The 12,508-nt window shown below is 46.8% G+C and overlaps 1 gene segment (V, D, J or C); it reads left to right on the forward strand.

Annotated features, from left to right (window-relative positions):
• The first annotated feature begins 11,262 nt into the window (after positions 1 to 11,262).
• LOC122478417 lies at positions 11,263 to 11,970 on the forward strand. The segment is given in 2 exon segments: positions 11,263 to 11,402; positions 11,516 to 11,970. Coding segments are annotated over 2 exon segments (486 nt in total).
• The last annotated feature ends 538 nt before the right edge of the window (positions 11,971 to 12,508 follow it).

Raw genomic sequence — 12,508 nt, forward strand, 5'->3', positions numbered from 1 at the left:
TTCCTCCTTGAAGCCTGTCCTTCGGATCAATATACTGTGTGATTTTCTCAAACTGAGCACATTCCTGGGTGCCAAAGGCAGGCTGCCCTCGGGACAGGGTCCATGACAGGTCACAGCAGAAACAGGAACACAAATCCAGCTCTGTCTGAGTCAGGACACATCAGGAGTGTCCGCTATGTGTCCTGGTAACAAAAGCTCCCACTAATTGCCCCTAAATCCTCATCTATTAGGATAGTTGGATCCATTGTGGATCCTGATTCCCTCTTTGGCTCCATGTCTAGCAACTCTGGCTCCCAGATCTTCCCTGGGCTAAGGGCTGAGGGCTGAGGAGGAGGCTTCTGGTCCCTGCCCCGCCTGGGACAGCATCGTGGGCTCACACAGAGTCCCAGGCCCATGAGAACTGAAAGCAGAACCCCTTTCTCATCTGCTGGGAGGGCGAGGCCCCATCAGCTGCTCAGGTTCAGCCTGTGACTTTCGCTTCTGATGCTCCTGCTGCTGCCACCATGGGCCCTGGTGCACACAGCAGCACCACCTGGGAGTGAGGGCTCCTCCTTCCCTTCTGTCCCCAACGTCACTCACAGCAGCCCCTTCCTAGACAGAGGGTCTCAAAGGACACAGAAAGCTCATCTCGCCCATCATGTTGAGACACAAGGTCTCTAAGTTCATGGACTGGGGGTCGTAGGTCCAGTGTTCTCAGCTCCCACCTGACTTCTGAGGAAGCCAGGGTCTCCATCCTTGGCCATTTACCTATTTCTAGAAGTTTCCAGCCCTATGTAATCCTCTTATTAGTCTTCAGTAGAAAGAACTGTTCTTTTGGCTCTTTGGGATGACTTCTTCTCTCCCTGCAGCACCAGCTCCAGAGTATATATGACTAAATCACAATTTTTTTTTGCCTTTTGAAATGAATCCCTGTCCATTCCCATCAATGCTGAGATCCAAGCAGTGGTTTTTCTTATTCACTTGCATTGCCTAACACTTACAGAAAGATGGTGAATAATAATGGTGTTTAGGTCACATTAGCCTTTTCATCTTGTAGAAATATCCTCCCCACCCTCATCTCATTATCTAATTTTCTGGGTGTGGGACTGAGTTCTATGTGTGTGGGAGACTGTGTGTTATCTCAGTATACATTTTCTGTCTGTGAATGCCGAGGGGGTTGTAGACAACTGAAACTATGATCTCTGAAGGCTGTTACCGTATTTTGTGTATTTTGCTAGTGTATTATTTACTTATTTATTTGTCTATTTGCATCTAAATTAGTTACCGTATAATCCAATAATAATTTCAGGAGTAGATTCCAGTGATTCATCCCCTATGTAAACACCCAGTGCTCATCCCAACAAGTGTCTTCCTTAATGCCTCTTACCCATTTAGCCCACGCTCCCCCACAACCCCGCCAGCAACCCTCAGTTTGTTCTCTATATGTAAGAGTCTCTTATGTTTTGTCTCCCTCTTTGTTTTTATATTAATTTTGCTACCCTTCCCTTATGTTCATCTATTTTGTATCTTAAATTGCTCATATGAGTGAAGTCATATAATATTTCTCTTTCTCTCCCTGGCTAATTTCACTTAGCATACTACACTCTAGTTTCATCCACATGGTTGCAAAAGGCAAGACTTCATTCTTTTGATTGCCAAGGATTACTCCATTGTGTGTGTGTGTGTATATATATATATATATATATATATATATATATATCACATCTTCTTCATCCATTCATCTGTCAATGAACATTTGGACTCTTTCCATACTTTGGCTATTGTTGATAGTGCTGCTAGAAACATTGGGCTGCCTGTGCCCCTTTGAAACAACACACTTGTATCCCTTGGACAAATACCTAGTAGTGGGTTGTAGGGTAGTACTTTTTGTTTTCTGTACATACAATACCCAGTGCTCATCCCAACGAGTGCCCTCCTCAATGCTTATCATCCATGGGTAGTTCCATTTTTAGTTTTTTGAGGAACTGCCATACGGTTTTTGAGAGTTACGTGCTAGTTTGCATTCCCACCAGCAGCGCAACTGAGATCCTTTTCCTCTGCATCCTTGCCAATATCTGTTTTTGCCTGAGTTGTTAATTTTAGCCATTCTGACTGGTGTGAGATAGTGTCTCATTGTGGTTTGAATTTGTATTTCTTTGATGATGGGTGATGTAGAACCTTTTTTCATGTGTCTTTAACCATCTGGATGTCTTCTTTGGAAAAGTGTCTATTCATGTCTTTTGCCCATTTCTTCACTGGAATATTTGTTTTTTGGGGGGATGGTTTGGTGTTTGAGGGCATGTGGGAAAGGCTGGGGCAATCCTGTTTGTCCCCTGCCATCAGGGACACCATTCAGGGCCTCCAGGTTTCAGGCATCAGTGTGCTCACTAGAAAATGTTGACCTGCCAGGACCTGGGGATCATCAGCACCCAGACCACCTGTATCTCTGGGTTAGTTCATTAACTCCTCCTCTGTGTGCTCCCACTTGTGAAAGCCCTGGGCAGGGAAGCTGAATAGACAGACAGCAAGGGTTCACTTGAGTGCAGATTCCACCCCCATGGAAGTGTCTACAGGCTGGTCCTGTAGAATTAGCAAGTAAACATGGGTAACATTGTTGTGACTATAATTGTGGCATATCAATATATGTGTATTCACAGTGAGAAAAAACCATTTCAGGTTTTCGTGTAAGTATGTTTATTTTCCGTGTTTCCCTTCCAATTCCATTGGGAGATGTTGGATTCATGTGATCATTGGTCCATCAGTTTGGCTCTGAGTGGAATTTCGCTAGAGTCACCTGCAACCAGCCTCCTCTCTTTTTCTGGCCTTGGCACATGCCCTGACCTCTGACCCATGGGTCCCCCACCTCTCTGCAGGGACACCACTTGACTCACCATATAGTCCCCACCGTATGTACCACAGCTCTGATGGAAGTTCTTTGTCCCAAATTTCCATGCACTTTGTCCCAAATTTCCACATGAACTTGGGCACTATCTCCATATGTGCCCCAACGACACCCCTTCATCATCTTTACATTTACCACATGCAGTGCCTGCAAACACAAGACACACTGTGCGTTCCAGGGATATTTTGGGCAGAGATGGATATTTTGAAATAAATCATAGTTTTCCACTGAGATACATTTCCAAATGTGAAAGTGTCATCATTCCATTAAGAGACCTAGAAAGCCCCTTTTTACTCCACTCTGTTGGGTCACGACGTCAGTAAGACTGCTGCCTAAATGAACATTCTGCTTGGAGTGTAGAGGGGACCACAGCAGCTGAAGGACATGGTGCTGAGGGCAGCAGGGGAGCAGTGTGGCAGGGGCCTGCAGAGGGGAGGGGCTGAGCCAGACAACTGGGAAACCACTCGGCTGGTGGGAGGGGCAGGAAGCAAACTGTATCCTCACTGATGTGTGACCAGCTTCCACCTGTGAGCTCCCATTGCTCTGTGACCTCCTGGATCTGGATGCTTCACCACATAGAGTCAAATGTGGATCATGTCCTTTTTCTCTATGGCATCTGGTACGTTTGAGGCTGATAGACAACGACCGGCTCGAATGTATTTCCAAGGAGGAAGTGGGCTCTCAGGAGAGTCTGCCCAGAAGATAAGAGAGCTTGTGGATAGAATCCCCGCATGGAACCTCAGAAGACAGAGCTCTGTGGGGTCTCCACCATGTCCTGGAGTCTCTTCTTCAAAGCTTTAAACAGGAAGCCTTTGCCAGATTTTACAAAAGGAGTCCCTGAGATCACACAGGACCTGCCCTTTCCTCAGCTCATCAAGGAGCAGGTGCAGTGACATCAGACTCACAATCCAACTGTTGGTGAACCGGTCACTTCAGCAAATGTCCCCAATTTCTGCACTGAAAACCTCTGCAATATGTACTATTGTGGGTCTGAGGCAGAAGCCCCATGAATGTGATGACTGGCATCATGTAGAATGCAGCCAGCATGGGAGGAAATAATCACTTCAGATCTAGGGTCACTGGCCCACACCTTGCACAGGGCTCTTCACCCAGTTAAGTGGGACAAGACCTCTCTCTGCTGCCCTTGTTCCACCCATCTTGTCTCTGTTACTTAGTGTCACCAGTACTAGTCACAGTCAGCGACTAGCCCTCACTGAGGAGATCTCTGCCATCACGGCTACAGCAACACAGGCCTACCTAAGGCCATGACGTCCATCTGGATATCCAAGAATGACCACTTGTCTTTTGCTATCAATGCTAAGTATTAATCATTGATTTTGACTTTTTAATTACATTTTCTAACTATTGAGGAATAATTTAAAAATAATAGAAGTTAAGATCTCCTTTACCTGTTCTTGAACTTTGTGGACATCGTCTCCTCACTATGGCAGGAAGTAAGATGTGGGCCTTAGGACTACATCATCAGTGTGTGAGAGAATGTGTGTTTTACCATATTATAGATGTATCTGTATTTTTATGGGGGCGTTATTAGGATATGGTGTTAAATGTGGTGAAAGGCCCTTTTGAGACGAACTGGGGCAAAATGGTCATATCTCATGATGTAATAATATGGCATGTAATATAAAACTCTTTCTTATTATGTAACTCAACTTGTATCATTGGAATAAATCACACTTAATGATAGTATTTCAATTTATTAATATGGTATTGAGGTTTCTTTGTTAATATTTTGTACCCAACAAGTGTATCAATATTTCATGATACTGTTCTACTATTTTCCTTTTTGTAAAAGCTATTTTGAAGGTGTATTTATGAGTTTTATAACATTTTTAAAAGAAGTAAGAAATATTCAATACCGTGTTAAATTATGAAAAAATATGAAGGAAGTAAGTGGAATCATCTAAATTCTGAAGTTTTGTTAGATGTCCCTTGTGAAAACGTCTGTACCTAATGTATATCTGTGGAGTGCTTCTGTAATAACCTTTTCCATGTTTTTATTGGAATTGGTCTATTCAGTCAATGTATTTCTAGGACAGCCAAATTTGTAACTTCTAAGAAACTATGTATTTAACCTATTCTTACTAAGATGTACCACTTACAAGTTCTTTTTATTCATTTTTCATTTTTCCATGTGAGATTAACAGGATGCGCTGTGGGACAGCCCTGTGGTCCCTACACAGCTGGTCAGTGAGGACCAATCACTCAAAGGAGACCAGACCTTGAGGCTTTGTGGTGTCGCAGCAGGTGCTACCTCCCAGGGTTTCCCCAGGCAGGAGTTCCATCCCCATCCTCCCCAGTGTGTGGTGTGAGCTGAGCTCCAGCACCAGGGCTCAGGGAGGGGCTGGGCAGGCACTGGATGGACCTCATTTGCGTGCACAGCCCCTCCTGTGGCAGAGGGTGGAGGAGAAAAGGAGGCCTGGGGCGGTTCAGCCCAGTGTGGGGAGCAGGGGTTGTGTCACCATGGCCTGGATGCTGCTCCTCCTCCTGCTCCTCCCTCACTGCCCAGGTAGGGACAGGCCTTGTGCTCACAGGGTGGTCCCCACATCACTCCTCCTCTGCTCAGAATCCTGAATTTTGGTTACCATTTCCAGCTGCATCCCCAAAGGGTATCTCCCTGGAGATCCACAGGTATCTCCCAGCCTGTGCTGACCCAGCCGCTCTCCCTGTCTGCATCTTCGGGAACAATTGCCAGACATCTGCACCTTGAGCAGTGGCTTCAGTGTTGGTAGCTATTACATACATTGGTTCCAGCAGAAGCCAATGAGCCCTCCTCTATCTCCTGTACTACTATTCAGACTCAAATAAGGACCAGGGCCCTGGGATCCCCAGCCACTTCTCTGGGTCCAAAGATGCCTTGGCCAATGCAGGGCTTCTGCTCCTCTCTGGGCCACAGCCTGAGGACGAGGCTGACTCTTCCTGTGCTACAGCTCATGGCAGTGGGAGAAGCTTTGGCTACTCACAGTGACTCAGATATAGAGAAAGTGAGTCAAAAACCCCTGGGTCCACAGACCTTGTGTCTGAGCCTCTGTTATTGGGAAGCTTCTGTGGAGGCTCCTGTGGGGGAGACACCTCTGTGCTGAGAGCTGTCCTTGAGGAGGAAGGACGGGCACACAGATGATGCTCTTGCCTGAGACAGCACACGTGTCCCAGGAGCCCACACGAATCAGGGAATGGAGCCCAACTGCACATGCCCCTGGGTCTGGAGAAAAGTAACAAGAACAACTATTTTACGACCAAAACCTCTGTCTCTCCCTCTAGTCATATCTCCTTTACTACTCACAGAATATTCACTTCACACACTCATGTTCATCAGTTATACGTTTTGTATCTGTTTTCCCATATCTAGAAATTCTGTGGGACACACGGTGAGTGTCCTACAATTTAACTGAATTTAAGGCTTAGTTTATCTACACAGAGAGAGTGTCAGATCCACAGGTGAAGGGCTCGGCACCAGGAGGCTGCTCCCCATTTGGATGCCAACAACAACTAGTAGATTGCCGGCACCCTCTGTCCAACGTGGCTACACGTCGAAGGTTCTCACGACTCCCTCCTCAGGTCCATTAAGGTGCCAGATCAACTCACAGAACTCAGGGAGACACTGACTCCTTTTGTCACCTCATTAAAGAAAGGGGACAGGTGAACAAGTAATGAAGAGACACCTAGTGTCAAGTCTGGAAGCGTTTTGAAGACCAGAGCTTCAGTCCCTGTGCAGTTGAGGTGCATCTGTTCTGAGAGTGGATGTGTTCGCCAAACCGGAAGCTCTTCAAACCCTGTACTTTGGCATTTTTATTGAGGGATCGGTAGACGTGATTGGACATTAACTGCACTGTCAGTCTTCCCTCCCTGTCTCAAGTATGAGGGGGTGAATATTCGCAGCCTCTGATCAAGGCTTGGTCTTTCTGGGCACCAGCCCCTTCCAGGAGCCATCCAGGAGCCCACCCAGAGTCACGTCATTAGAACTAAGATGCTTCTAGTGCTCTTGTCACTTAGGAAATGACAAGGATTTCAGAAACTCTGTGTCAGGATCCAGGGCGCAGAGACTCCTATATAGTTTCTAAGATCACACAGTACGATTGTCTCAACTGGACAAGGTGAACTAGAGAGTCATGTTCATCCACAAATCTCAGGCTGTAAACTGTGACTCTTGTGTTACTGACGACACATCCATACTCGATATGTTAATAAGCACCTTGGTCATAGACACAATTTTCTCTTTCACCCATCTGACAAAACGTGAGTCACAACTTCTTCAGACTCACCTCACCCCCTCCCCCTCCCAACACAGGTTCCTCTTCTCCCTTCTGCTCCTGCCTCCCTCAGGCCTTTAGTCTCTCCCCATGGCTCTTCAGGTCTGAACCCATCTCTATGTTAGGATTTCAGAGAGAAGTAAAATCTTACAGTAATTTCCACTCTCTAGGGTTCATCTCTAGGGAGGAGAAGTCACAGAAATTGGACTGGCAGGAAATCCCCTCATCATCTGATTCTTGCTCTCATCTCTGTTTGTAGTTTCCATGCTCACCGGTCTCAGTAAATCTCTGTAATATGACAATATTATTGTGTTTCTGAAAAATGAAGGTTCATTCAGCCTTTGAGTATTTGCCCACAAAAGCCATTAGTACAATGACTTTTCCCCCTTGAAACTTACTGAGGTTCTACAAAAGGTAACTGTTGACCTAGCCAACTAAGGAAGTATTGGCTACATAGTTCCAGACATGACAGTTTTTCTTGTTTTTGAGAATATTCGCTTCTGAGGCCATCAGGAGATTAATGCAACCACACACTTTTGTTCCAATCATTGAAGTCTCATGCATTAGCCTTTTTCCAAAATAAAAAAGGCACTCTTTCATGGTCACCGCCCAGGAGGCATCCAGGGACCTTGGGGGCACAGTGGAGGGTGGCTGTGCTGTGAAGGGCAGGAGGAAGGGACTGTGTTGTCATCCCTGTCTTGTGCTTCCTGAGACCTGAACCCACAGATGTGGGATATGTATCTGTTGGGGTGAAAATGGACTAAAGACCCATCCCCAAGATCCAAATTCATGATTCAATGGAATTCCTATCAGAACTAATCTGCACCAAATTCCTCTTCCTTGTGTAAATTCCATCCTTGTGCAAGGGAAGTGACCTTCAAGACACTAGCCTTCTTTAGCTGCAAGCTCCAGAACACAGGAGGCTCTTTAAAGAGCCAGCCCCAGCGATGGATTTGCATGGAGAATCACACTCAGGGAGCGGAGAGAGGACATTAGAGGGACAGGGGTACACTTGTCTACGTAGTTGGCCTCTGAAGGAAAGACTTCCTGAAGATACATGGAGCGTATTCTCTCTTTCTCTCTCTGTTTCTCTGTCTCTCTGTCTCTCTTTCTCTGTCTTACACAAACACAGACACACACGCAGATGGACACACACACACACACACACACACAAAACTCTCCTTTGAGTGTATAGTGTCCTAGAGTCTTCAGTTTCCCAGCTTCCCTTTGTCTCCAGAAATCATGGTCAACATGTACTCAACCAGTACTCCCAGGATCAGAATCCCAGGAGGCAGAATCCCCATCATCAGGAAACACCAGCAACATCCAGTGTGACTGGGTCCTGTCACAAGTGCAACCAGCACATGCTCTGAACACCTGCTCTCCTGGGACATGGCTGATGCTTGGGAATCCAAAGGAGACTCTATGTCCCCATGGGCAGCTCAGTCCCCAACAATCTCTGGGATCCAGCCAGCCCCCAAAGCTGATCAGGTGATTGATTCTGGGACAGCAGCTTCACTGATGCTCCCACGGAGCTCAAGGTACATGAGGACATGCGACAAAATCTGTGCGTGCTCTCAGAATGGGGCTGTCACTGCTTCAGTCTTCCCAGTGACACCTGCAGCAATCTGGACTTCTGCTGAAAATTCTTCTGTCCAATCAAGGGTCACAGTGACAGTGACCTCACGGACACAGTTCCCCTTATTGCCATCTCTCCACCACTCACATATGGAACCTGTGACAGAAAGTTTTCAGCCCCGTTGGCCTCAGATAATAGAAGTTCATTCCTCTACTCATGGATGTCTGAATGAGCTTTTTTCTATCCTGAATATGCTGGACACAAAGAACAGAGATAGAGCTGTGTTCACCCCAGAGACAAGTCTGACCCCAAATCGCTCTTTCCTGGAAGCTCTCTCAGTGTTTGGTAATTGCATTACAGAGATGGTTCTGGAATTCATAGAAATAGGCCCCTCATGGGATTTCACTGAGCATCATGTCGGGCTCTCCTACTTGCAGAAAAGTTCCACCATGCTATACTCATGACAAAAAAACATGATTTTCGAAACACTTTATCGACTCCTTCAACCTCCAACAAAGGGATTCCCTTCTCCATTGTTCCCACAATTTCTATCTATTTTTCTCTGCAATAAATACAGATCTGTGATTTGTAGTAGATAAATACAATCTAGTGATTGTATCTGCATTTTCATAAGAACATTTCAATCAATTTCAAGAATGTTTCAATCTATGTTACTGAGAGAAATTTTTTATACAGAAGCACACAACCATTTATTTTATTATTATTATTTTTTAATATGAAAATTATTGTCAGATTGGTTTCCATCAACACCCAGTATTCATTCCAACAGGTGCCCTCCTCAATACCCATCACCTATCCTCTCCTTCCTCCCAGCCTCCCATCAACCCTCAGTTTATTCTCAGTTTTGAAGAGTCTCTTATGGTTTGGCTCTCTCCCTCTCGAACTTCTTTTTTTCCTTCCCCTCCCCCATGGTCTTCTGTTACAATTCTCAGGATCCACATAAGAGTGAAAACATATGATATCTGTCTTTCTCTGACTGACTTTACACTTTATGTATTTCATACATAAAGTATTTCACTTTACTTAATACCCTCCAGTTCCATCCACATTGCTGCAAATGGCCAGATCTCATTCTTTCTCATTGCCAACTAGTATTCCATTGTATATATAAACCACATCTTCTTTATCCATTCAGCAGTTGGTGGACATTTAGGCTCTTTCCATATTGGGCTATTGTTGAAAGTGCTGCTATAAACATTGGGGTACAAGTGCCCCTAAGCATCAGCACTCCTGTATCCCTTGGGTAAATTCTTAGCAGTGCTATTGCTGGGTCATAGGGTAGATCTATTTTTAATTTTTTGAGGAACCTCCCCACTGTTTTCCAGAGTGGCTGCACCAGTTTGCAACCCTCAGTGCAGGAGGGTTCCTGTTTCTCCACATCCTCTCCAGCATCTATAGTCTCCTGGTTGGTTCATTTTAGCCACTCTGACTGGCACGAGGTTATATCTCAGTGTGGTTTTGCTTTGTATTTCCCTGGTGAGGAGTGATTTTAAGCATCATCCATGTGCCTGTCGGCCATCTGGATGTCTTCGTTAGAGAAGTGTCTGTTTATGTTTTCTGTCCATTTCTAAAGTGCACACTTGGCTAAGTGGTGACTAACACATAAACCGTGTCACTGGAACCCTGTCAGAGCACCTGCTGCGGTCACTCCTTCCCTCTTGGAACTTCCTGCAGGTTTTCCTTGGGCTCTGGGTTTAGTGCCACACACAGGACCCCTGCAGACTTGTGTCTGTGTGCTGGGGGGACAGATCCTGGGAGGGAATCACTAACCACAGTGTGTGGAGAACTGTCGTCTCAAATAAGCAGACATAGTGTCAGATGGCAAAGATTTTTAGTGGACAGTGCCCCTAGGAATACACACAGTTGTTCCTTCCCACAGCACTGAGGACAGAAGGAGAGCTTCTGTTCAGGCTGTGGGAACCTCAGAGCAGGAGATATCTGGAAACCAGGGAGGAAACACATAATAGGAAAGAACACAGAATCCTATGCAGAAGGGGCCACGTGTCCTTTGGTACTCGTCACAGCTCCGGACATGATTCTGATCTAAGTGGCATTTTTTAGAAATACCACCTCAGTCCTGACCCATGAAACATACAGGGAAACATGGCCTGGCTTTTCCGGAGGAGTCTGAGAAGAGCAGAAAGTCTGGTTTGAGGATATGGGAGGCTACCCAGGAGGATACCTGGCCTGGCCCTAGGAAAGGGGCAGTGGACAAAGCAATGGGGGACAGGAGCTCCTTTTATGGGCTCTGGTTACCATTTTGCACAATGATGTTTCTGAGTCTGGACACAAGGGGGCTCACAGGGCCCATTTCTGAGGGTTCAGGGGTGATGAGACCTGAGACCTGCCACCTGCACTGCTTGTACCTTCTGCCCGAGCCTCATAACTGTGACTTCTGCACAGCCTGGCCCCACACAGCCAGTTCTCTGCCCACCCCCTGACATCCACGGGCGGAGGCACCTGACTCGGGTTCAGTGAGGGGTCAGAGAGATGGGGTATCATTTGCATGGACAGGCCCACCCTGTCTCAGTGGATGAAAAGGGACAGATTAGGGGAGGTCTGCTCAGCTGTGGGGCACAGAAGACAGGATCGGTGATGGTCTCCACCATGGCTTGGTCTCCGGTCCTTCTCATCCTCCTCGCTCACTGCACAGGTGATTGGATGTGGGGACAGGGGAAGGGGCTCTGGGAGGACACGTGGGCCCTGCTTCCACCCTCTTGTGTCCAGACCCCAGCTTCACCCTGTCTGTGTCTCTCCATTTTCCAGGGTCCTGGGCCCAGTCTGTACTGACTCAGCCATCCGCGGTGTCAGGCTCCTTGGGCCAGAGGGTCACCATCTCCTGCACTGGAAGCAGTTCCAACATCGGTAGCAATTATGTGAGCTGGTACCAACAACTCCCAGGCACAACCCCCAAAACCATAATCTTTTGGAATGATAGCAGACCCTCGGGGTTTCCTGAACGATTCTCTGGCTCCAAGTCTGGCAGCAGAGGCACCCTGACTATCACTGGGCTCCAGGCTGAGGACGAGGCTGATTATTACTGCTCAGCATGGGATGATAGTCTGAGAGCTCACACAGAGCTCCAGGCCCGTGGGGAAGTGAGACAAAAACCTGCTGTCCCCACACTGATGCGCTTTCCTTGTGCAGCTCCCACCTTCTGCCAACACAGCTGCTTCCCTAAAACGGAGGTCTGAAACCCAAACCAGTGAACTTTCTCTTGAGTATGTGTCCTTGTCCTCTCAATTCAGACACCAAACCCTGTCCCTGTAGGAGCACATTTTCTGTTTTATGCAAACTGAGCAGAAATTCCTGGATGCTGGGGCCGGTTGCCCTGGGGACAGAGTCCTTGAGGATTGTGCCTGCCCGCTGGGGCTGCCATAACATAATACCACCCACTGGGTGAGCAAATCAAAACATATTTATTTTCTCACAGTTTTGGAGGCTAAATGTCCAAGTTCAAGGTGGTGGCAAGTTTGATGTCCCCTGAGGTCTCTCTCCTTGTCTTGCAAGTGGTTACTTTCGTCCCGGGTCCTCACGTGGCATTTCCATGTGTGCTCACCCATGCTGTGTACCTCTTCTATAAAGTCTATGAAGTCACAGTGTGGGTTTCATATAGGAATCTCCGGGGATACAGTTCAGTCCATATCAAAGCACCAGGACAGAACCAGCGACACAGAGCGTAGCTGTGCCTGACTGAGGATAGTCAACCGTCCACATGCTCTACATGCGTGGCATTGAGAGAACCCTCACTACATGACC

Source organism: Prionailurus bengalensis, unplaced genomic scaffold, assembly GCF_016509475.1.
Source record: "Prionailurus bengalensis isolate Pbe53 unplaced genomic scaffold, Fcat_Pben_1.1_paternal_pri Un_scaffold_61, whole genome shotgun sequence".
In the NCBI taxonomy this organism is placed as follows: Eukaryota; Metazoa; Chordata; class Mammalia; order Carnivora; family Felidae; genus Prionailurus; species Prionailurus bengalensis.